Raw genomic sequence first — 26,406 nt, forward strand, 5'->3', positions numbered from 1 at the left:
TAGAAAGAACCATACAGAGAAATAAAATGTTTTTCTTAACTTTTCGCTTCATCCCTCTGTTTGTTATTATGTCTAGCCAAGTTAATTGTTGTACTGTTAAAACTATTCAATCAGTCAGCCGACAGAAAACTAAACAGCAGCTATTTTGATACATAAACATTTTTGCTTGAAAAATGATTCTCTAGTTCTAGCTTCTCAAATATGACTATTTGCTGCTTTTCTTTGACGCAGCCCTAAATTACTACAGCAACAATTTCCTTCTATCTAAACTCTGATGAGGGAAGCAACAAATTAGCAGTACAGGGTGTTCTACCTGTAATGTGTCCTTGCATGCATATGATTGAGTTACCTCGCTCCATAGAACAGGCTCAGCCAGAACCAACTTTTTTGAAGCACTACCCTGCGCTTTTTCCCGTGACACTACCCCCCCCACTGCTACTATGCAGTGATCTCATTGAAATGAATCAAGTATTTTTTTTTGAAGAAGTGCTATTGTGATGTGGTGTGGAATAGCCACCTTTCTGTGTTGTACACACACTTAGTGTGTAACGTGAAAGCCAACATTTATTTGCTGCTTTGGTGCTTATCAGTGATTCTGACAGTCGGAGGCCTGAACGCTGTGAGGAGACAGCAAGACCACCCACAGAGAAGGACTGTAATAAAGTCCAAAGCATACAGGAGCACACCAAATTGTTCTGCTATGGCCTAGATCCTTTTTGGGTATTGATTTCCTTTTGTTGCTCTTGCTGGAGTTTGGCTCAGCCAGACTGCCAGGCATGGTGTGCCCAGTAACATAAAGAAGATATAAAGTAGGCAGCTGAGAGTGGGAGATGAGAAATGTGCTCTTTCTTAGAATAGCTTTTGCCCTTTTAAAAACTCAATTTTAACAGTTTATCACGATATTTTGCCTCTTCATAAAATATATGGGCTGAGTAATCAAATTGGAGTAACAAATGTTTTGCGGTAGTGAAAATATATTACCTAGAAACAACCAATAACATGTTATAAGCTCTGCATCTGTCACAGTTAACTGAATTAAACAAGCACCTAAAGCAAATGTTTGGCTTTTAGACATTTATTGGTAAAACAGTGTTCTGGGTAACTTCTCTGGCTCTAAACGACAGTTAATTTTTTTTTAACACATAAACCTGTCCCTTAGATTAGTCTCACTTTGGCTGAAATGCACCATTCCACTGATGGGGTTTCAGGCCAAGGTTGCCATGTCTGCCTACAGTAGTATAAAGGCATTTGGACAAGAGAGTCCCCTTGAAAATAAAGGTACAGCAGTCTGGCAAATGAAACTTCAGTTTGATTAAGTGATTGCATTTCAATACTGGCAGCCCTGAATATCCACAGAGTGCATAGAATTTGTCTGAAATACACAAGATAGATTAGTTTTCCCATATTGCCAGCTGTAGTTTCACATGCTGGGAGAATAAAGCGTCACATCTGGAAGACAGATGAGATATGGGTGTGTCAGACTAAAGCTTGATTAACTTCTCTGGAAAACAATTATTTTTCTGGACATAGATATTTTTTTCCTGTGGCTGCTGTCTGCATTGGTTTCAATTTATCTTTGGAAGAACATTGCTTGAAAATAGTACCTCAGCTTTTCCCTTGGCTGCTTTGGACTTAGATATTGATGCTGCTGCAGACTGTTAAATATTGTTGAGGATAACATTTAAGAAAATGCAATGCCAGTTAAGGTAACCCTACTATAAGCTCTTATATCATATGCTTTTTCGCATCCTCCAATTTAATAAAAAATAGAAACCTATTTACCAGTGTGGTTTAACTTAAGTTGTCTGTTTCAAATCTTTAGTTAGTTTAGTCTTTAACACCGTGGCATCTTTCCACTCAAAGCAGATTTACAATATAAAAAATAAACTTATTTACCACAATTTGAAGTTGTCTGTTAACACAATATCAATGAATAAAAATGTGTAAAAGCCAGAACTGGACTTGAACTGGTAACATTCAGATTACCAGAGGACTGCTCCACTTCCTGTTCCACTGCTGCCCCAACAAAAAATATCAGAGTACAAAGGAACAAAATGCAAAAGATACAATGAATTAGTGCAAGTAGTTTTCAGCGCAAAACAGAAAGTTGCAAGTCAGTGTCTAATGCTCACTGCTGCATACTGAAGACCTTTTCATCTTACAGAGGCTTCACTCAACAGTTCGTCTTCAGAAAAATCCACAGAGCCCCTTTCACACATGCACTACAACCCTGAAGTTATCCGGACATTATCTGGAGGAGCTGTATGTGTGAACGCAAATGTCTGAATCACTCGGACTGGACATTAAACGGACTTTACCCTGCCAGCTCTCTAGTACAAAGTCCGTGTAATGTCTGATTGAGCCCATGTGTGATTACAGCAGGTAATTTTCTGGATAATTCATAGTGAGTGATTGGGTGTGTTGATGACACCTTTATCATGAAGGTGGCACCACCCCTTGTCTAAACCAAACAGAGTATTTCCAATAGGTGAGAATGCGGACAGTCTCCTGCTGTGTGCTACAGGTGTGAAAGGGCAACTCTGGACAATGTCAGGACGTGATTCTCTGGACATTGTCCAGAGTTCATAAGTGAAAACAGCTCATGTCTGCGTTCTCAGGTAACAGACAAGCCCACTCCTGGCTGATGGTGTCCTAAGCAGTAGAAAATGTAAGCTCTGAGCGTGTGGTTGATGCTTGCACAGAGATACCTTGTTGTCAAGTCTGAAAGTATTGGCTGAGTGTCCCTCATCTCCCACCACCAGTCACTGGACTCACTGAAGTTAGGGTAGATGGTAGACCTCTGTAGAGCTGTACCTCTTCCAGAAACCTCTCTGAAGTGTTGACAATGTCCTCTGTTCTTACTTCAGTTGCCATGTCCTCCTCAGCAAACAGCTCCTCAACGGCAGGGAGCTTTGGCCACTTCTGCGAACAAAAAAGAAAAAATAAGATACTGTCAGGGAAGATACAAACAAGTTAATTTTCTTCTGAAAATGAAGCGGGGAAAAAAACAGGATGTCTGTATATATTTTTTACCAGTGTTGCTACTGCAGCTGTACTGTCTTCATCAGATGAGTCATCATCATGGTCACCAGCTGTCTCTTAAAGGTGCTGTTCCATCTGCTAGACCTGGATCATTTCACCTTTATTCTTTATTTAATAGATTATGGGGGTCATATACATTGATCTACGATGGACACAAGTATGTCTCAAAGCCAACAACACACACACGTGTGGGCCCCATCTCTGGGCGTAACGTAGTGTTTTTCCTGTATGCCTCTACGGTGTGTAATGTGAGACAGCCAATCACCAGCATTATTAGATCTTGGTACAAGCATGCTGCGTGCTTATTGGCTCACTGACACTGATGAGATTTACTCCATAGGTATTGCAATGTGGTACCGAATGACATGGCTTTTCTCGATACTCGATAGTATTGAAACAATTTGGTCGGTGCCACAAAAGTATTGAAGTTCAGTACCCAGCCCTATAAAATATAAATAATCTATTTCAATTAAACAATCCAACCAAAATCAGCTCAGAAGCAGGAAAGTCAGTAAATCAGCCTGCATTGATCTGTAAATGAATGTGGGTGATTCTTACAGTATCTGCTGTCCACAGCTGCTTTATACTGTATGAAAAGCTTTTCTTCGGTTCATTAAATCTCTGCAGCATATGAAGGCAGTAGGACTGATATATTGAGAAATCCACAAAATACCAAAATAGCAGGTGTACATGGAGATGCATACAGTCCGTGCGCACTTAGACCTACCACCTTGTGCTTGTTGTTGCACTTGCATGGTTAAAATAGTGCCCTACAAGTTTGAAAATGCTTCTAGGATAACACAACAGAATCTCCTGAACTTTTGGCAGTTAAGTTGCATTGTGGGTAATGTAGTAGGCTGTAGGTGCCAGGTATGGACAAGGAAAAAGAATGCAGTGCAATGAATAAAAAAGACAATATCTCTGGTTCTGCTGCATCAATTTTGATCCTTTTTAACCGGTACATTCTGAGACATTTCGAGAGTGAAATCAGTGAAGCTCCCATAACCCTTAATTGTATTAATGAGCACCTGTAGCCATGTTATGTGCTGCATTCTGTCCTGTAAGCTATTCAAAGCATCACACAACCCCCTGCATCAAAGCATCAAAGAGTTGTGACCAGTTGCTGTCTCACATACAGGGAATAATATGAGTACAGTGACATGGCAAAAAATTCACTTTTCATTTATTACATAAGTAGGTGCCAGCCTCTAGGAGGGAGTACAGAATGCAGGGCTAAGCAAAGCTCCCACTGTGACCCGATTCAAAAGATGGAGCCAACATTCAAACCTCAAGGGGGAGGAAAGTTCATTGAGAGCAAGTCGGGCCAGCATATCTAGTCCAAGTCCATGATTTATGAGATTTCCAGTGAAATTTCTGCATGTGCCCTAGCAGAAACGCACACATTCACACACACGGTCAGCTACAACCTCCCTCAGTGTGAGAGCAGAGCCATAGCCTGATCTTGTGTTTGTCAACACATTGCAGAGGCCTAATTGGTACACTGAGCAGTGAGCAGCTACACCGATGTCATGCTGAGCTAACCTTTCCCTACATCCACGCCTGTTCGTATTTCAGCAGGAGGGGAGACATCAGTACAGGCTGGAGGAGAGCTGTTTTTGGTTTCTAAAATATTTCAGATGTGATGGTGTCTGATCGTATTGAGCAACTAGAAAAATGGACGCCAGCTGTTCTTTGGACTTACTTTGCAAGGCAGCTGGATCACAGCATCACGAGATCTATCTTGTCAGGCTTCAAGTTATGCGCTTTTGTCCAAACCACCAGTGGTTTGCGACCAATAGTGGTTCGGACCAATCGGCGTCCTATGAGGATTCTCGCATGATCTTGTGAATCCATCTGCCTCTCAAGGTAAGACTGTGATAGACGATGACAGACAGATGGTTCATCCAATCACCTGCCAAGTATTTTTTTTTGAAAGTGCCTGCCCTTTTCCAAAGACGACTTTGCAAATGGTTCTATGTAACAAACCATCTGGCATGTCAGGTTATCTTTGGACCGTTTTAGTCCAGAGTGAAGCATCAGCATCTCTGCCTGGATGCTTGTAAAGTAGATATATGTGTCATGTATGTTTTAGTTTTATCATCTCGTACTCTTTTGAGGCGGCTTTTTGGTCCATTAACATGCCCAAAATGAAAGGCTTGGTCTGTTCACTAATAGCCATTACACAAACTTGAGCCAAATGAGACCATAGCAGGTGTTCTGTAAATGGGGTTAGGAACAAAGTGACCGTTTTGATGCATTTTTCATTTTAGACACAATCATTTACTGCTTCTGTTGTCCCTGTAACATCCAGTTTGTTAAGCCTTAGCAGTGGCTCAGTGTTACTAATGCCTTTTCACTTTTGCTTTGCTTCTAGCCTGCTCTCAGAACAAATGCCATCTGGATGTCAGACAGAAAACAGGAATTATCCTCTGAACTGCTACGTAGTGTGTGTTTTGCTTGTGGGGGACTAAAAGTGTGGACCACTGTCAGCTACAGCAGCTTTTGCATGCGTGCTGTGCCCAATGTTTATATTGCCTTTTTATTTCACCACTGCTGTGCTGACTGAACATGAAATGGAATTGGTATATATACCAGTTTCATATACTGTGCCATGCTTGATGTATAATAGACCGTGACGCTGGTAGCAATGACAGATAGTATGAGAAAGCCACTCAGCTAGAGCAGAGCCAAGTTGGGCTCTATAGACATGAACTAGAGCAGTAGTGTCAGCCAGCCCTGTTGGTGGAGCACAGGTGTGTCTTGAGATTGGAATTGATGAACGCTATTAGGGCTGCAACTAACAATTATTGCTATTGATTAATCCAATGATTTTTGTCTCAAATTTTCTTCTCGAATTGTTTTTGTCTATTAGATCATTGTGAAAAATACCTGTAATACTTTCCTAGAATCTAAGGTGATGTCCGACAGTCCAAATCTCAAAGATATTCAGTTTACAATCATGTACACTTTATTATCCAATTATCAAAATAGTTAAAGAAGCAGTAGGTTAACAATAAGCTAAACAAATAGGTTAATTACATTCAATTAACTGAGCTTTTACTTCAGATCTGTAAAAGCACTATGACCTCAACTTGAGCTCATTTTGTTCCTTTTCATTATGACCACTCAGTCAGTTTAATTATACACAGCACTGCTTTGCCCAAGGCAAGGTCCTGCGATGCTCATACTTACCCAGTAAGGTCAAGTTTAAAGATAGGGCTACCACACTTTAGAATGCATCTCTGTTAAGGGATAACTAACTCAAGACTCAGCCTTGGGCTAACAGCATTTGTGAAAAGTCTCTATCTGCAGAGAAAGTTGGATTTTTTAATATCTGGCATTTTCAGGGCTCCATTCTGCCAACCCATTAAGTATCGAGGGCATCTGAGCATTTGAGCTTAATTAGAAAGTTACTTAAAAATCCTCATCATGGTAATTACATCAGAGCTGCCAATACTCAATGAGAGCTGCTGTGATGTCTTTATTTTCCCAGCCTGAGTGAGTTGGCTCACTCAGGCTAAGCAGGGGATGTAGATGCAAAATGTTCAAATGAAGTGATACAATGGCTGTATGTGATAATGTGACTGTCAGGATATATATCTGTACAGTTTGTTTAGGTGAATTAACTTGTTCAACCTCATACGGCTCAGCAAAGAACTGCAGTGGCCGTCCAGCGAAATGTTGAACCAAACTCAACTTTTGCCAGAACGCAACCCGACGTCACGCTGCGTCACCCTTCGCATACATGCAAGCGCACATTCCTGCTGGATTACTTTGCAATGTGAACACCGTATTCAACTGCATCCATCGCTGCAGACCACAACGCCGTAGTGCCGGGTTGCCAGATTTGGTCTGAATGTTGCTTAATGGCCAAAATTTGCCGGGCATGGACACAACGCGTCACATAGGCAGGACAGAGTGGGTTTTTTTTACCTGCTACACACTCCGTATTTGTAGTGTGTGGTTGTGTGCCAGCCATTGAGTTTTTCCAAGTGATAATGCAGTTGGTTTTGCAGAGTTTGAAAGCGCAGGCTATATTAACTGGTACTGAGCTACAGGATCATGGATACACATTGATTTGATTGATTAACTTTAATGAACAATGAAAAAAAACCCACAAGGTTGCAGTGCATTGCCTCTGGTACAATGAGGTATTTATTTCAATCATTCTTAAACAGATTGTACTTGGTTTTTACATAGTTCTATGTAGTTTTTACCTGTTGGAAGGCCGCGTAGAGAAAACAAAAAACCAGCTGCGTAAAAAAAGAGACAAGCAGTGCGATGCCTGCGTAGGTGCGCGCGGCTTCTGTGGTCAGTGTATCAGCTTCAGTTGATTATAACGGACATGCTCTGCTGCTCCCATGTTGTGGCAGACATGTCGCACCACGTCCGTGCCCAGTGTATTTTGGCCATAAGGGAGAGAGAGATTGAAGGACACCACACACTAAACTTAGTGACATGATGTTTACTTTCCTAGCACCATGCTGGAGGCTGATTCTCACCCTCCTGCTGTTAGTTCTATTACCACTGTTCACACTGCTGGAGCAAGGTGTATGTGTGTGTGCATTCATGTGTTTTTGGTGCATAAAGTATGACCCAGTGCTTCTACATGCTGACAGTTTGCCTTTTCAGGCAAGTGCAGATATACACACTTGAACAAGCACACACAAACACACAGATAAATTGAGTTGACATTCATTATACCGTTGACACACACCCTTTTGCATGATAACAGTGAGCTTGTTTTGGGTTTCATCGAACTGCACACAAACAGTCGGCTGCTTCTTCGCGCACTATCGGTGTGTATATTCCACCTGTTGGTTAAAACGCCACGGGAGCAGGAAAGAAGTGACATTTCGGGAGGACGTTCCTCTCACACTGTCCTCCATCACTGCTGTTTACAACACTCTGAGTACATCACGCTTCCTATAATTGTCTCCTTGTTTCCATCCCATGGCAATTTTTCCATCGTAGTCAGTCTTTCTTAAGACGTAAGGAAGACATTAAACGAAAGCGGTAGAGGAAAAACATTTTCTGAAAAGATACATGACGTCCTTCCCACTCAAGCGTCATCTGAAGCAAAGTCAATTAGCGATGACGGCTGCACAGCTGGGTCAGCTATCAGCGGGCTTTAACTTCTCTGTACTGTCTGTCATTGCCATTCAGATTTACATGTGCACGGATAATGTGATTAAAGAATAAAGGCGCACAGTCACCAAAAATTTTTTTAATTGATGGAATCCCATGTGACAAAACAGACTGTAAATATGTATCTTCGACCAGATCAGATGATTTAGAAGTTTAAGCAATGTGAAAAATTGGAAATACTGTATTCCCCCACACATTTCTCCGCTGGGCAATAGAGCCTCAGAATATAAATACAAACCAAATGTGCATAATATGTCCTCTTTAAGCAGAACTTTTATCCCATGTCAGAAAATGTTTGTAATATTTGCATGTGGTTTAATCATATATGTCTTAAATAAAAATGTACCCTTCTACTTGATGATGCACATGGATTTAGATTGCGTTTCTCTCTCTGTGTTTTCCTCTGCCTCAGATATCTGGAGTCTAGGCGTGATCCTCTTCATGTTGGTATGTGGCCAGCCCCCCTTCCAGGAGGCTAATGACAGCGAGACCCTCACCATGATCATGGACTGTAAATACACTGTACCGGCCCACGTCTCCAGCGCCTGCAAAGAGTGAGTGATACATACAAGCGTTCACAACTGAACTTCTCTGTCTACTCAGTTTTTGATGGATGCTATTGGAAATAAATCCGTTAGAGCTCTGAATTTTTGGTCCAACTTTTACAACTAGACGTAGAACAACATAGAGCCTCATGTGGTATTTGTTGATTTCCTGCTCTGTTCTCTCTGTGTTGGCTGCAACTCTTTTCTATTTTGCCCCATTTAGCACTATATCCCTCTATGTGTTACTGTGTGTATCCCAGTTTCCACCTACTGTCTGTAGCTAGCTCAGAGTCGACATAATGTATATGTGGCTTGGAGAATAGCCAATTCCATTAAGCTGACATGGCCTGTAGTCTGCAGTTGGGGGGGCGTTGACCTGTAACCATGCTGCAGTAAGCTTGCACCAGAGGCCTGATCACAGTATGGATAGGCCATATTGTACAGCAGGTGCCATATTGCCATCCTGTCTGTAAAACATGTTTCATATCACACTTCTCTCTAGCAAATAAGTCTCAGCTAATCGCTTTGTTCAGGAAAAAAAGAACAGCAATTTATTGCAGCTCATTTTATGTGATGCTTCTAACCATGCTCTTTGTATGGATGGAAACCCTGACTCATTATGTTTCAGTCACAGAAACCAACCTTCACGCAGCAAGAGGAATATCTGTTACCATTACTAACCTTCTTGGTCATTGTTTAACCACACTTCTGACTCAACACCTAGTAACTAGTGTAATAGAATGACATTACTTCAACTACACAGTTCAGTCAGTAAAAATAGGGTATGCTCAACCATACTGGAAAATCTTACATTCATATCTGTAAATATACTGTGGCAGTTGAGCCATTAGAACAAAATGTATGCAAAAAATGTGCATTGTTGCAGCCTTGTGAATTGCTAGAAATTGATTTTTCCAGAAAAGTCATGTACGGCAACATGAAATCAGATCCTCAGAGATTCAGTAGTGATATATGTTTGAATCAGGGAAGAAACAATTCCAACAGAGTCTGTTTTCAGCACAGTTTTCACAGTTTTCTGGCTTTACTTGAATCAGCACCTTTGCGGTAGACAGTATCATTCAATGTCACAGTGCCCTGATGTGATCATGCATTATAACTACAAGAGAATGACTTCATGTAATAACTGTGCATCATGCTGCGGCCCCTGCCATGTCACACTGAATGACGAATACTGCATGTGGCCAAGCTAAAAATACAATACAAGAACAAGCTTTACCAAATATTTATAATACGTTGTCAGCTATAGCTAAACTGGTTCCCTCAGTGATCTGCATTGTAAATAAAAAGCAGTGGAATAAGGCAGTAGCCACACTGATTTATTCCAGGCCCTGCAGACCAATTTGCTCCGGTAGCTGGCAGACACTAAAACCCTTCAAGCAGTTCGAGCAGCCCAGCTGCAGAGCAGTCGAGTCCAACTGCAGATAACAACACATGCTCCGCACTCAAAATAAGTCGGGCAGTTAGGCAAATATATTAGCAATTGCATAATTAACCATGTGTGTTAACGGATCACACTCTTAATTTTCTACTAATTAATTCTCTCAAGCTATTGGGGGGGATTTTTGTTTCCAACAACTCTGGCCAAGATTAATCAAGAAGATATTCATGATGCAGTTTTTTGTTTTTTTTCCTGAAGCAATCTGTTGTTTCAGGTTAATGAGAGTTCAGTCATCGTTGGATCCACTGTTGACTGCAGAGAAATCATATGCTTGTTTTGTTTGTTGCTGCTTGTGCATTACAGCATTTAATTTGTGCTTTTGACAACGCCCATTTCTCAGAGGACTTTCTGCAGAATTAATTGTCAAAGACGGTGGCACTCACCCCGCTGGATCAGATTGGACTTAAAGAAACAGTAAGAGGAGAAATTACAACTTTTCAGGAAGTAGTAGTCACTGTTATTTCAGTTTGACAGCCATAGATTTTTGAATTGATGCAGTGAGTAATGAGTGTGTTTCATTGGCATGAGCGGTGGCATCAGAGCCGCTGTGCTCAACATGTTGCGAAGGCCAATTCTTTATTTCCGTACTCACTGCACATCACAGTATTTTTAGACACAGGAAATAAACACTTATCTCCTCCGCGTAGAGGGAGAGATCTGACTAGATTGAAGTGCTAAGCTGAGGCAGCTGTGAGCAATCTGATAGGCTTTGACTAGGGCGGGGGGACAAAAAATCGATATGGCAACATATTGCGATATTTCCACTTGCAAATATGTTACCGATACACTGGTGCCAAGTATCAATAAATTACAACATAGGAGCGCTCAGAATTGATTCAGCTATTTTGGCTCACCACTACCCTCCACGTCCTGATGGAGGCACTGAACAGACTAGTAAAGTACTTGAGTAAATGTATTTAGTTACATTCCACCACTGGAATACGATATATCAGGCTTTGGATACACAATACTTGTAAGTAGATCAATTCATTGTTGGTTTGACTCTGCACATGAGATTTGTGGACAATAATAAAAATAGCCATCTAAATCATTACCAAAAGTAATGGTAGTAAATGATTTGCAGTCCTCAAAATGTCTTTAGGATGCATTTTGAAACGTTATGTGCTGATGTGACACATTCATTCATTGTGAAGACCACCAGAAACATGAACCAATCCATGAAGAGATTTCGGTCAATCATGTAAATCATGTGTGGCATACTGATCCACACGGGTGGTCCTCCACTGCCTCATTCTGAGCCAGGACAAATCCTGAGAACAGAAGAGCAAACTACGAATGCTTACCGTAGGAGGTGACGGTACTTAATTTTGGTTTAGCAAGAATAGTAGAAACATGGATATGCAGTTGTGTCAATGTGAAGCTAGATTGTTGCTGGTCAGTGTGGTAATCCCACTATAAAATATATATCTATATAGAGCTGCTGACACAATTGAAAAGAAATTGCATTCTTTAAATTCTAATATCATGTTTCTTCAAGAGGGGGGGGGGCAGTGTAAACACTGTGGCCACTAGAGGAACATGTTATTTCTGAAGTGTCTACTATGTTCAGTAGCTAACTGGGAGCAGAGTTTGTCTGCTGCTGTACGTTTGGAGACTGTGAAATGTGGAAGAAGGTAGATTAACAAAAATTAGCTCTCGACATTTTCATGGTACTCAGTTTTACTGCAAGACACAGTATGAGTAAACAGGATTTCACTTCAATTGTACCTTTGTTTTTTTAAGACAATACAAAGTTACCAAATCAGTCTGTGCTTATGTCACATGCATCAAGATGTAATAAGATTGCTTTTTCACCTACTGTTTTACCCTACTGCTCTGCCATTATGAACTAGTTTAGCCAAAGGAAGAAAACATCTGATATAAAATGACATGAAACCATTTTGACATTTCACACTTTCTAAGAGTCCTACTAATAAGTATTTAAGTGATAGAGAGCAGTGCAGATTGCTGTTTAATGGGCAGGTAGCTGCAGGCTAGCAGAGGTGAGCTATTGAGTTAATTGGCTTGCATTTGACCTTTGCCTATATTATACAGTTCCCTCTGACAGATGGAGAAATAGGAGAGAAATGGGTCAGGGGCCTCGTAAGTGATGAGGGGAGAGGGACAGCAGTGTGGTTTGCCTTTATCAGTCTGTCAGTTGCCACGATCTGATTCTCGGGCTCAGTTTTCAACATTGATGTAATTAAGGTCAAGTTTAGCTGCGAGTCTCTACCTGCACTGCTCTTATCCTCTTGATAAAAAAAGTCCCACGTCGCCCTCACTCTTGTTCTGCTCCGTGTGCCGAGTCACCGGTTCAACACAGTCTTCCTCTTTTCTCTCCCCGTGCGTCTGTTTGTGGTTCGTCTCTATGCGCGGCTGTTTACGTCTCTCCGCTCTCTATTCCCTGTCGACTCACCAAAACTCATTTACACACCTCGAGTCATTTATTATTCGCCGGCTCGCTTTTTGCAATCCCACACCCTCCTCCTACCAAGCTCTGTTTGTTTTTAGTCATCCCTGATTTTGATTTCTAGCGATTAGACTGGAAATAAAATGTTTGTTTAACACCACCCCACCACCCCCTCCCCCTGCCACGACCACCGTCACCCCCACCGATCGATAGCAGACAAACCTTCTGTAGCTCGTGTCTCCTCGTCTTTCTCACAGTGTGACGCGTGGATGCCGATCGTGTGGACTGTGTTTTTGAGCCAATCACAACCAAACAGAACACTGTGTTCCTTCATTTCCTGTCCTTACTGTGCAAAACCACAAAGAGTACACACACACACACAAACACTGAATACCCCGTTTTCTATTCAATCACTTACACTGGGATGCGTCAGAAGAACTGGGATTTAGTCAGTTCAGCTGCCGTTTATTTGAGACGGAAAGGGAGGGAAAATATCCGTGCCTATTCTGATTTTTCTCTCATGGTCCCTGGATCGTAATCTCTCACACGCTAAGGACACACACACACACCTTCCTCTGAGAAAGTGTGCATTAACTATAATAAAATAGTGTGGGTGTGTGAAACCCATAGTTGGAGAAATTATAATAGCAGGAGCGTGCTTGTGTGCTTGCAAGTACTTTACAGCCTCTCTCAGTATAGGACCCAAGGGACAGAGGAAACAGAGGGGATGGGACAAGACAGACAAATGTTGGTTAGAGTCCCTCATGTACTATAAGAGTTCAAGAGGACATCCTTTTTTTTTGCTTGTGCTATAATACCAGTGAGCCATCTGTTGCTTGTAAGACGTAGCGTGCTGGTATATATATACAAGCACAATCTAAAAGTATACACACGCTTTAATTCGTGGACTGTCAGTCGTGTTTTTTAGGATGAAATATGTTGGATGAAAACACCAAGGGTCTATTGTTTTCTATGTGAGCCCACACACGGGCTGTTTCCCAGCATCAACGTGTGACAACTACTTTTTGTTTGTACAACACTACGCTACATGCTGCGGTGGGTGTGTTTTACACTTTACAGAGGTATTAATAACTTTGTGACTTTCTTAGAGTTGTGAAGTGGGAGGCCCCTGGTTTGTGAAGTAAAAATCCCATTCATTTTTTCCAATAAACAATGTTACATGACTCATAGTTTGAACGAAGGTACAAGACTTGTGTACATTAAAATTTCCCTCAAGGGGCATTTTGGCGAGAAAGCACCGCACTTAAAATTGAATCATGTTTGCAACTTCAACAACAAAATATTTTGAATTCATTTAGCGCTCTGATTCGCGTCTCGGACTTGCTTCTTCCCCCTAGCAACAGCAGCTGAAGCTCATGGGTATCGTAGTATTCTTAGGCAAAATCGCAGACAAATCGTGATTTCTCAGAAATAAAGTAGAAATAATTAAAACTGGTGGTCATAATCCTGAGTCCTGAGTTTCTATGATTAGTAATAGTGTGAATATCATTTGAAAAATTTGAAATTAGAAGAATAAAGGGGGAAAAAACACTTCCACTTCATAACTCTAAAGCATAATATTAAAAATCATGCACAAGACGGTACAATATAGTACACACACAAATAAGTGAGAAATGACACAAATTCAGCTCTGTAGGGGAGCGAGTGAGGAAAAATAACAAAAAAATGGACATGTGGAGGAGTTGCTGTTCAATAGATATTCAGTTTACTATCACAAAAGATAAAGCGAAGCTGCAAATCCTCACATTGGGGGAGCTGCAGCCAGAGATTTTTGTGGGATTTTTGCTTAAAAATAACAAAATGTCTCAAGATTAATCAGTCATCTAAATAGTTTCAGATTAATTTTTACCATTGAGCAAGTAATTGTGTCAGCTTTACTTTTAATTTACATATTTGTGTGAATGTACTGTATGTAATAATGTGTGTGTGTGTGTGGTAGCCGGACTAACTTAGCAGTGCATATTTGCTATCAGTGTGGCAGCAGAATGGAGATAGAGGAGCCTTTCTCGCTGCCTCTATCTCTCCTCCACTGCTCCTGCTGTTACTGCTGCTGGTTGTAGTCCTCGGGGAGTCTAGCTAGCTCTGACTAATCTCCAGCATGACTGACAGACAGCAGAGCACTGCTCTGCCCAGCCTGTTAGCCTGTAGCCTCCATCCCATGCTCTGCTTATACTTCACCACTAACACACTTGGGGATTGGATAGAGATGGAAAAAAAAAAATGAATTCAGAAGTGCACAAAATGAGCTGAAACGCACTGGCTCAGTTACACAGGTTTCTCAGCTTGAGTCTACTGTATGTGTGTGAATATGTTGATGGATCGGTGTCCTCATTCTCTCTAACAACACCAGAATGAAGAATTCTATTATATAGAGATCAAGGCAAACTACAGCATTCTGGGTCCTGTAGTTCACAGGAGACAGTTACAATTACAATATTTACCAAGGCTTCAACAGGACAGATTCTGCCAGTCAAAACAGATTATTTTCTCCTTGTAAGCTATCATAACTGTTTCCTTGTCACACACACACACGTTCTTTTTTCCCCGTCTTTGTCATCTGCAAAATGTACAACCTCAGATCTATGCCTTATTTGTCTGCCTTATTATGCAGATGACAAAGATGGCTTACTTCTGGCCGCATGATGCTTTTTTCCTGTATTAATTTTAGTCATCCCACTAGATCCCATATCCCACCCAATCCTATTAAACCACAGTCTAAGCTCTCAACAGTGTCATTTGCATGGAATTTAATCTGCCAGCTGACCAGCTGTATAGTTTTACATCCTCGGCTCTGTCAGAGCGAATGTCTAGCACAGTCTGTCACAGTATATAATACACCATCTATTCAACGGCAGCATCTGCTCCTACTTGATGTACCGTGCGTCATGGCAACAAAACAGGTTAGACTGTATTCGAACAACAGACAGCTGAAACGTTGGCTAAACCACAAATGGAAAGAGTCCATCCAGGAGAGACCGGTGGCAAATTTATTAAGCCTCTTGCAAATGACTGTCAGAGCCTTTATATTTTGTGTCACCTTGTCTTTACAATCCAAGACAGATTAAGTGAATGGACACAGCTGCAAAAGAGTCAGTTTGAATGCATGGTGGCAATGGCATGCCACGGCATGTTAAAGTGTAAATTCTGTAGCATTAAGGTAACCAGTAAACCAGTAAATTGCAACCATGCACTCCTCTACCCACAAGAAGAAAAACCATGTGGGGGAGAAAATAGATATGGATGCATTCAAGCGATGTCACTATAGTCACTCTACTCCTGGGTGGCGAACATGCACCATTCAACATCTGCCAGAATGCAACCAATTGGAAAAAATGCATGCAAATGCTGCTAAAATGGTGAAAAGCTGAAAGAATGAAGGGACAGGTTTTTACAGACTGGCAGTGGCTAGTATAAAGAGCCACAGTGAAGCAACACCTCTTAAAGAGCTACAATCAAGCACACGGTTGTTATCAAACTGTCCACAGACAACCAAATTATCAGCTGAAGTCCTGGCGGTTTTAATCAGGCTGACAGATGTGTGTCTATTCTACCAGCAGCAGCATCAACAACAGAACTGAAGGCTGAATGGAGTCATGTATTGGCCTGTTGTTGTTGGCCTGAGGAGTTGTGCAGTGGACACTAGTCTGTCATGTATCTGTTGTGCAGTGTACGGCCGGTGTTAAAGGTTTATATGTTGAAGACTTCAGCCACAAGACCAAAGTTATCAGACTCCACAATAAAAACAGACAATTCAACATGAGTAGGGCAAGAGTGCTGTGACAGACCAAACATCGTATCGAGCAGAGCCCAAGAGTGACCCCTAGTCACTCATCAATTACGATGACAACATGGCGGTGATGGGTCCTCTCCCTCAGGCTGAAGGGGGCAGGTGGTGGAGCAGGTGGAGACCCTTCAAGCACCTGGGAAGCAGTCAACCAGCACCAGCAGTTCCACAGCGTGCAGACAGGGTCCTGAAGACCCAGCAACACCTCATGTTCAATATAACACAACAAGCTCAGCAGCAAAGCAGGACAAAAGCTCAGTTTCATTCATCAAACTTCTAAAATAACCCAGCGCCACACACAGGTGTCTATATCCAGACACATTCATTACTTTTTGTTTTGCTTTTAATTGACACCAAGCCTTAGGTCAAGAGATTCATGATGTGTTTTATAGAGTAGAGTTGTATCTCGGTCTGACTGTCTGTAGCTTAACAGACCTAATCAGTAGATCAAACGGACAATGTCTGATTATTTAACAGGATTCCTGTGATTTGAAATTTAAATTAAAGTATGTGCTTTTTCTCTTTCCTCCTCCCCCCTCCCTCCCTGTCCTCATGACTCCAGTCTGATAGATCGTATGCTTCAGAGGGACCCCAAGCGGCGAGCATCCCTGGAGGAAATCGAGAGCCATGCCTGGCTGCAGGGCGTCGACCCGTCCCCAGCCACCAAGTACAACACTCCCCTGGTCTCCCACAAAAACCTGTCAGAGGAGGAACACAACAGCATCATCCAGCGCATGGTGCTGGGAGACATCGCTGACCGAGAGGCCATAGTCGAGTAAGTTGTCTCTCTCTCTGTGTGTACAGACTGGACCACAGAGGTGAAACACTTGTTCCCATTCTTGTGCTCAGGAGTGTAATGATCATACAAAGATGGATGACAGGAGTTGATGTAACAGTGGTGTAAATGTTAGGATGGGTATGTAGTTTAAACCTGTTTCTGAATTAAGTGGGGGGGACATCTTTCACAGGACAACAAGGGTGTAGTCCTCAGAGGAATGAAAGCTAGCAGTCTGAACCTGCACTTCCTTAACTGACAGATCATCAAAGCATCATGATAAGTTCTTGTTCCTATACAGAGACCAAACTAATTCAAGGATCAGGATTGGTACACATTTGCTGCTAGTATTTCTAGCAGCAGGATGGTGTGTGTGTGTGTGTGTGTGTGTGTGTGTGTGTGTGTGTGTGTGTGTGTGTGTGTGTGTGTGTGTGTGTGTGTGTGTGTGTGTGTGTGTGTGTGTGTGTGTGTGGAATTCAATATTCAACTAACAACAAAACAAAATTCAACTGTAAATAACATTTACCCACAGCCCGCACACTGCTACACAGCAATTACACTGATATCAGCACACTGTTCCAGTTTGTCAACCTGATCCCGTCTCTCTTCACTATACTGATGTGTGAGGAGCCATATAACACAGAACACTCTACGCCTGAAGCATACTGACACAGGTTTATTGTCAAGAAAGTCCTACTCTCTAGCCTGCAGCTAGAGGAGAAACCTGCTGTGCTCCAAACTGAGTTGCACGAGAGAACATTAAAGGAATCAAAGAAAGAACGGTTGTTGATTTCCGAGACATGATTGCAAGTTCACACTTGTTCCTGTCAGCCTCGTTTCACAGTTCACCTTCATCTTCTTCTACGGAACTACCTGGGGTGTGATGGAGAGAAACCTACACGCTATACACTCTGCTTTTAGTGTTGACATTCTCCATTTGCATCTTTTACTCTCTGTTTGGCAGTTGTATAGATTCTGTGATGCAGTGTGTGTGTATAACATTATGAGATAATAGCAGAGAGATAAACTGTACATCTGTAGCACGCACTTTTTATGAACCAGGCTTCCCCACTGAGCATCAATCTTTGATGTGTCGGTGGTGTCAGGCTGTATAACGTTGCGTTACTACACAGTTGTGCTTCACCCTACGTTCTCCACTCTCCTGCCTGATACAGCAGCTCTTTCATAAGCTGGAGTGTCATACAGCAGAGACCTTGCTTAGCTATCACAGACGGCGCGCTACAAAGAGCTGTATCTCCCAAGTCTGCGAGGTTTTTCATTCACTTACAGCACTCATTCAGCTCCAGTATAGAGCAGGAGTTTTGATTGGCTCTCGTACTTCAGTGCCGGTCAATCAGCTATGCCCTCACTTGATTAAACGGGACGTTGTCGCTAGATTTATTAATATAAATGTCTGAAGGAAAAGATGATTTTTTTTTCTGCAGATTTTGCTCCTTGTGATGTTCTACCACAGCCAGAGCTGACAGGAGATAGTTTAACATGTGCTGAGGATTTATTCCCAGCTGCCATTGTTAGTCCACTGACTTTATTCTCTAACATATCTTAATGCTACGCAAATAAACATTTGGATCATTTAGATTTTATTTTAAAGTAGGCTGGTGTAACAGCTCAGTACTTTTCAATATATATGGTTTGGGCATTTTTTAGGTAACAGTAGAGAGATGACAGGAAGTCCTTGGACAGACGCAAACCAAGGACAATGCAGTTCTAGAGTAGCAAACATTAGTCAATCAACAGAAAGTAAATTGGCAAATATTTTGATAATGTGTTGATTTCCACCTCTCAGATGTGATGATTTTTACTTTTCTTTATCATACATGATGGTAAACTAAATATCTTTGGGTTTTGGACTGTTGGTCAGACAAAACAAAACATTTGAAGACGTCATCTTTGACTCTGGGAAATTATAACGTCCTTTTCACTATTTTCTGACATAGACAAACCAATTCATTGATAATGAAATGAATCATTAGTTGCAGCCTTATGTGGTTCACAGTTGGCACCTTAACCTCTAGGCCAGCAGGGTATCCCAGCTCAATACTTTTAATACAACAAATATGGAGCCTCAAGAGTAGTTTATTCATATGAAAGTCAGTATTAAAAAATGAATCAAGTAATACCTGTTACAAACAAATAAGGTAGCTTATAAAAGCTGCATAAAAACAGATTGACAGAGAGTGGAAATAGCTGTACTATAACGGCTCACATGGGAAATTCCACAGCACTAATTTCATCCACACAACAGTGAATTCCTGTCATACTCACCACTCCGCTGCTCTGAGTTTCTCTTTTAACAGAAATACTGTTTTTCGTTCACTAATTATTTCCATTCGCTTATACTTGGCTATTTTTCTGTCAGTGAAACACAACACTTCCTGTAGCTGTTTCACATTAAAAGCCTACCAGAAAAAGGGTTCAATTCCCTTTTGAGCGGCTGAAAAACTGTTATCAAGACAACAGGTAAACATTCAAACAAACAGCATCAACAGCAAATTATTAATTACAGCAATTTTTTTTTCAACATCTTTATAAAGAGGAGAAATTAGGAATAAACTAAAGAGCTGCTCTAATGTAAAGGACTGCTTCTCTGCATTTGGGCTAAGTAACCATTATTCCACCATTTTCAAAATGCATTTCAATTTATTATAGTTTAACTTTATTTTAAGTTCAACTTTATGAAAGTGTAATATGTGAAATAAATATAGAAATATACCTGCTGTACATAAGATTGTATGATGTATAAATCATCTCTAAGTAGATCTTCAGTTCTAACCCCGTGGCTTTATCGCCTAACATTTTGTAAATGAATTGTTCTGAGGACATTAAGGACAATACCTGTGTGCACAAACATAGGAACCATATGCACAGACATATGGAAGCTCATTGCATTGGCATGCACAGTCTATAAATGCTCTGACTCCTCCTGTGTATCCAGCTGTTGGCAGCATTCCTGAAGATTTGATTAGTTTCATTAATATGCAGAGCTTAAGCTCTAATCCTACTGGCTACACAGGGAGGCAGAAAAATGTGCTTCTCTCTAGACAGAATTTAGCGGGGTCAGAAGGTCAGGCTTTAGCATCATATATTGCTGTATTTAGACTATGATAGTTAGGATAGCATAGGTCACACACTATGATTCCACAACTCAACTTCTAGAGTTGTACTGCTTTGTTTTGTTTTTTTTTCCAGGGAGAAACACATTGCATCTCATTGCACTCGCATGAACAGATTCATTCTTAATGCTTAGAGTTTTCTCTTAGGTACAAGTGCTTCACAAGAACTTTACAAGTGGTCCAGACCTGTTGAACAAGTCGGAACTAGTCTGACTCTCATACTAGTGTGATACTCTCTCCACAAGGGGAGAAACTCTTGAACGTTAATATAATATTCTCTCTTCTAATATTGTCTGTGACATCCCCTGACCTTCTCATCGTCATGGAGAACTTTACTTTGCTTTTTTAGCCTCTGACTTCATGTCACAGTACAGATCTGCTCTGATGACAAGTCTTTTATATTCTATCAATATTGTCTAATTGTTTCAGGTCCACTAATACTACTTCAGACACTGTTTAATTTGTTCGGGGACAATCAGACTTTTAACACTCCTATGAGCAAACTTCACAGAAAAAAGTTAGAAAGATTTAAGATAAGAATACAAAAAAGTTCTTGCATGAGGCCCAGTGAAGCAAAAAGTACTCCCTATACAGAGTAATAGGTATATAGTGCACATGAATTAAACTCAGTATCAGTATAATGCTTTTATTTTCCATAATAATAATAATAGTGTAAGAGATCCAATATAATAATGATTAATAAACGCAATTACATTTTTAATTAGAAGTGTCTAATTTGAATATCAAGGACATTCTTTCAGGCTAGTCCCAGCATTTTGAGTGCAGTAGTGCTGCACTTCCACATCGTGTCCTGTTGGATCATCTCTGCTCTGACATGGTCTCAGTGGAATGCAGGCTTGGAGCTCTGCTAATACAAATACTGCGGTTAGATAATTGGGAATCTAAAACCTGTCAACCACGTGTCTGGCCTGGCATCACAACCTGCTAGACAGGCCTGACTTTTGACTGGATGAAACAACAGCACCATGTCGTGCCTCCTCCAGGGCCGCAACTAACGATCAGTTTCATTATCAATTCATCCGCCAGTTATTTCTAGATGAATCAATTCGTTGTTTGGTCTATAAAGTGGCCAAAGCCCAATGTGACGTCCTCAAACGTCTTGTTTTGTCCCGACCAACAGTCCACAACCCAAAGATATTCAGTTTACTGTCATAAAAGACTAAAGAAACCAGAAAATATTCACATTTGAGAAGCTGGAATCAGAGAATTTGGACATTTTTTCTTAAAAAACACTCCAAATGAGTATAGTTGCAATTAAATCAATAGTTAATGACTAATCGTTTTATCAGTGCAACGCTTTCTACTCTTTAGCTGTGGAACTGGGTTACTTGCGGACGTTGTCTTGTCGTCTTGTGCTGTATGCTTTCCGTTTGTATGTTGACAGTGCAAACGTGTTGTTTCAGAGCCCTGGAGACCAACAAATACAACCACATCACAGCCACATACTACCTGCTAGCAGAGAGGATCCTGAGGGAGAAGCAGGAGAAGGAGGTCCAGACTCGCTCCTCCAGTCCCAGTAACATCAAGGCACAATTCAGGTAAAAAGTCACACCCGTACATTGTGATTGTGCACGGATGCAAGGAAACAAAGTACGATGCATCAACACCATCAGATCAATAACAAGATGTAGTGACACAACAAGCATCAAATTATTACCAATAAACCGTCTATTTGAACTAAAAAAATCAAGCTTTCTCATGCTATAGGCGATGGAGAAATCCAGATTTTTAGAGAACAGCGTGAGTAAGAAATATCACTGCTCCTCATCATAATGACTATCTGAGTCACAGTATGAGCTGAGAAGAGGGTAATTGACCTATCTCGCTCCACCGCCTCACACTGCAGCCTGTCTGGCTCCACTTTGCAGAGCCCAGCCATAGTTACTTAAGACCATGTTACATCTGCAAAGGTTTCATTACCATTTCTGGGTTCACTGGACCTCCACCTGCATTACTGGTGTATGGCTGCTGGGCTGAGAGGAGACGCACGGAGGAAATGGGAGAGGAAATAGTTTCAACTATTAACAGATTTCCCACAATGTTTTAATTATGGATCTTATACTCTTAGATTTTTTTTGTCATTTATCACTCCAACGACATTCCTCCAATTCACTGGTGAGGTTATGATGAAAGTTTGACTGCAGTCAGTCATCATAATAGCAACAACTATGAAAATACCCCAGTTTATCCCCTTAACTCTCTAGGTCTTTCCTCTTTGTTTCCTTGCCAACATTGTTCCTCTTAAAAGGAAGAAGAGAGCTGCTATGTTGCGTAGTTATAAAAGGAAGAACGACAGAGGAGAGGAACAAATAAGGAAGAGAGGAGTGAGAGAGCTTCAGCGGGACAGCTGTGGCTGTGAAACACTGGCACAACTCCCTCCACATTCCTCTTTCTGCTCTACAGAGGCTCTTTAAGTCTAAGTCAATATAAAGCATAAAGGCAACCGCTCTCGTAGCGTCCAAAGTTTCTTTTTACTGCACGTCTCCTCTCGACTAAATACTAATCGAGGTTGAAGATGAATGACGGTGCGTAGATTTGGGTAAAAGAACAGATGGAGACAAAGCAGAACAGGTGCGGCGTGGAGAAATGGAGAGATCACAGCTGAAGGCCATCGCAGATACAAGACAAAAACACAAGAGACAGACAGAATGTACATAGCAACAGTGACCTGCACTAACACTGGAAGTCAGGTTGAGCTGATGTCTGTAGGCCTGACAGTGGCTACCTGCATCATTCTATAAAATCAGAATGCCAATATATCTCCTATGTCTAATCAAGACTAAGACTCTACAGCCATGCTAGCGCCGCTTTGAGATAAATGCTAACGTCAGCATCACGGATGTATTAATAGCTGATGCAGCGCCGCCACTCCGCCTTGCTGTCAATTTGTTCCAGTAGCAACAACAAAAAAAACCCTGCTGCCCAAAAAGCACTTTCCTAGTAAACCACCTTATAAAAGAGACGTCTGTAAAACTTTTCACAGGCACCTCCAACTGCAAACAATTCCAATTATCACACTTTGTATTATGATTTTTTTTGAATCCATGAAGATTTTATATGTATAAAATTTTCCTACAGCCTAGAAAAGTGTGTGATGTCATCCAGTGTAAAGTCAAACAAACCCTAATGAGCATGTGCAGCGGGCCACACAAAAAGGAGACAAACACAGAAGCTAGAAGACTTTTTTGGGCTTGGCGAGCAATTTTCATTGAAGTGAATGTGGTATCATATTCCTATAGCACATCCATGGTCATCCTGTTAATAGGCTTACAGTAATAATACTAGCATGTTGATTTTTTTTTTTTTTTAGTAATAATCATTTTTACCATCTTAGTTTAGCCACCTTTCAATTAGCCATGCTAGCGATGTGGCTAATTGAGGGTCATGGCCATCACCTCCATCCTCATGCTCTACTAAGTGTTTGATATGATGGCGGCGCCTTTAACGCCTCCGCTCTGTTGTCTCAGTACGAGGAGGAGATCAGAGAGGTGTAGCGGAGCAACGGCCCGGTGAAATGAATCTTTAGCCTCCTGTGCTGTGATCCCTGTGCACAAGATAGTGACTAATGTGTTTAAAGGAGACCTCTGCTAATTGGCTCAGACTGACCCGCATATCGGGAGCTTCTTCACACACACACACATCAAACGTTAGTGCCGGACCTGCTCTGCTGCTGTAGGTCAGGCGTTTCAGTGTAGAATGAGAACTTTTTGGAAGTGACCTGAGAACACAAGTTGTTTTTCTGAGTGATTTCTCCACCTCAGTGTGGATGTAGTCTCAGTTGTTTGCCTGTGTTTGTATGCAAATGTGGGCTCCAGTCAGTGAGAGTGCATCGATGTGTGTGTTGAACTAACAGCGACTCTTGTGGGATTAATTGTTTTCTGACTCTTCAGTGTGCTGTCAAGGGATCGCTCGGTCTCACTGTTTATTTCTGCCCCCCCCCCACCCACCCACCGACAGAAAACAGTTTGCCAAGCTGTAGAATCAAGTTCAGTCATTATAAACAACAAAGGCAAATACAAATCAAGGTGTTTAATTATACGCTGACACTGAATACCTGTGCTTAATTAGCTCCAATGCCTCAATGTTCAATTTTGTTAGAATCCAAATCAGTCAGACTCAAGATTTTGGAAAGACAATCTCACCTGAAAGTCCCATTAGTAGCCGTCCTGGAGCTTTTGATCATAGCACCCAAGCTTCCTCAGCAGATGGGAGTTTTCATGGATTTGTAGATGTTTTAAATGTAAAGATTTCTTTTGAGCAGTTTATGGATTTCTTGTCCATGTTGGCTTAAAGTTGAGTATTAATGTTCAACTCAACCTTGGAAATAGAAGTTGACAAGACAATCCTACATCAAGGTCTATTGAGTGGGTGTTCTGGAGCTTTTGATGGAATCAATAGTTCTATCAGCTGCTGTTTCTAAAGTTAAGAAACAAGTTTGAAAGTCAGTATTAAGCAGATTTTAAATGAGGCAACATCTCAACAAGGATTATATCATCAAAGCTAAGAATGTTGGCAATGTCAATACATGTCAGTTTTTATATGAGGTCCTGTGGTTCTTAAGGATGTCCCTGTTATGAGAATGACTGGCAGTGTCTAGGTTAAACTCCTTCTCTTACATAAAGTGTGTGTGTGGTGAAGAGTAATGTTAGGAAGTACAGTGAAGGAAGTGAAGGCTGGCTGGCTGGCAGAGGGTTGTGTAGGGCTTATCTCTGGTCAGCAACAGCAGAAAGCTCAAACCAAGGGCTTCTCGTGAGCAGCCAGTCCAGACAGTGTCAGTAGAAGGTTCTTGTGTAAGTTTTGGAAACAACACTGGAGGTAGTCAGCTTTCACTTCTTAAGACAACAGATGAAGGTTGCTCAGGTGTCAGGTCTCTCTCTCTCTCTCAATCTTATGGTAATTCAGCGCCAAAAGCTCCTCCTGGACACCACTACCCACAAGCCTTATCACACTTGGGCCACTTCGTTAATTGATAAGCCCCGCCCACTACCAGCCAGCCAAAAAGAAGTAACTGATAATGTGACTAATAAAGAGCATACTGCTCTCTTGTGTAAAGCTGGTTAACATGTAAAAAAACAACATATAGCATCGATCCAAACATTGTTTGAACATGCAGCTGATTGGACACCTCACATACCTGGATACAGAACACTGTCTTGTTATTTCAGTGGAGTTAACTACATTCAGAGCTGAAGCTGGTTACATGTAACAGTTGATGTGAGGAGCATCGGTCATACAAGGCTTTCTCTCTACTGTAAACACAGAAAGTGAATGGGTTATACTCTACACTGTGTTGTGTTGTGAGTAATGACACTGGTGATGAGTGTTCCATGAGCTGACACACTTTGTGAAATATTCTGTCAGTGTTGTTCAGCTCCTGTCTGTCAGCTGCGAGCTTCAGTTATTGTTCACACAGACCGGATGACAGCATCACCAGTATTAGCTCAAGCGTAATGATCCGCAGCTTTTACACTGGCTGACATTCACAGCTCTCTCACCTTTGTGAACCTGACTAATCAGCTTTACAAACTCTCTTCATCCTTTCTTCAGGTCTAGTCAGACTGCATTTAATTGGTACGTTATCCAGTGCTGCGGTTTAGTACAGAAACACAGCGTGGCCTTTGTGCAGCAGCTCTATTAGACGGTGACAAATATTGAAGAAAGCACAGCGTGGACATAAATGACCTTAACCTAACATCACCATTATAATCACCACTATCACCTTACATCATCATCATCTGTTGACTTAATGAGGTAAGAAAAGTCCTGATTTCCATTACACTTATTGGAGTGTAGTGATGTATTCATCTCCTCTGGGTCAGAGGAACAATATATAGAATATTTCCATATTTCAATGGTGAACAACTTCTACACAGCATCTTTGAAGTCCCTGCTCTTTGTTCTTGGCTCACTTGCATGTTGTCTATATTTGTCTGTAAATAATCTACTATATTTAACTCAGAGAGAAGTGAAGCCTCCTGCCAGAAGCAAATAAAGGCTTTTTTTAATGATGGAAAAATAAATTAAAAAAAAAAAAAAAAATTCAATTCCAAGTTGAGTCCCCTGTGTC

General features: G+C 41.3%; 1 protein-coding gene across 1 annotated transcript in view; it reads left to right on the forward strand.

The window, feature by feature from the left end:
* The window catches only part of snrka (SNF related kinase a), a 56,800-nt gene that overhangs the window by 23,322 nt on the left and 7,072 nt on the right, over positions 1 to 26,406 (forward strand). The window contains exons 3-5 of the mRNA XM_067602467.1: positions 8,603 to 8,744; positions 16,972 to 17,184; positions 21,743 to 21,877. Of these exons, the coding sequence (XP_067458568.1) occupies positions 8,603 to 8,744; positions 16,972 to 17,184; positions 21,743 to 21,877 (490 nt within the window). The remainder of the gene's footprint in view (positions 1 to 8,602; positions 8,745 to 16,971; positions 17,185 to 21,742; positions 21,878 to 26,406) is intronic.

Source organism: Thunnus thynnus, chromosome 10 (assembly GCF_963924715.1).
Source record: "Thunnus thynnus chromosome 10, fThuThy2.1, whole genome shotgun sequence".
Taxonomy (NCBI): Eukaryota; Metazoa; Chordata; class Actinopteri; order Scombriformes; family Scombridae; genus Thunnus; species Thunnus thynnus.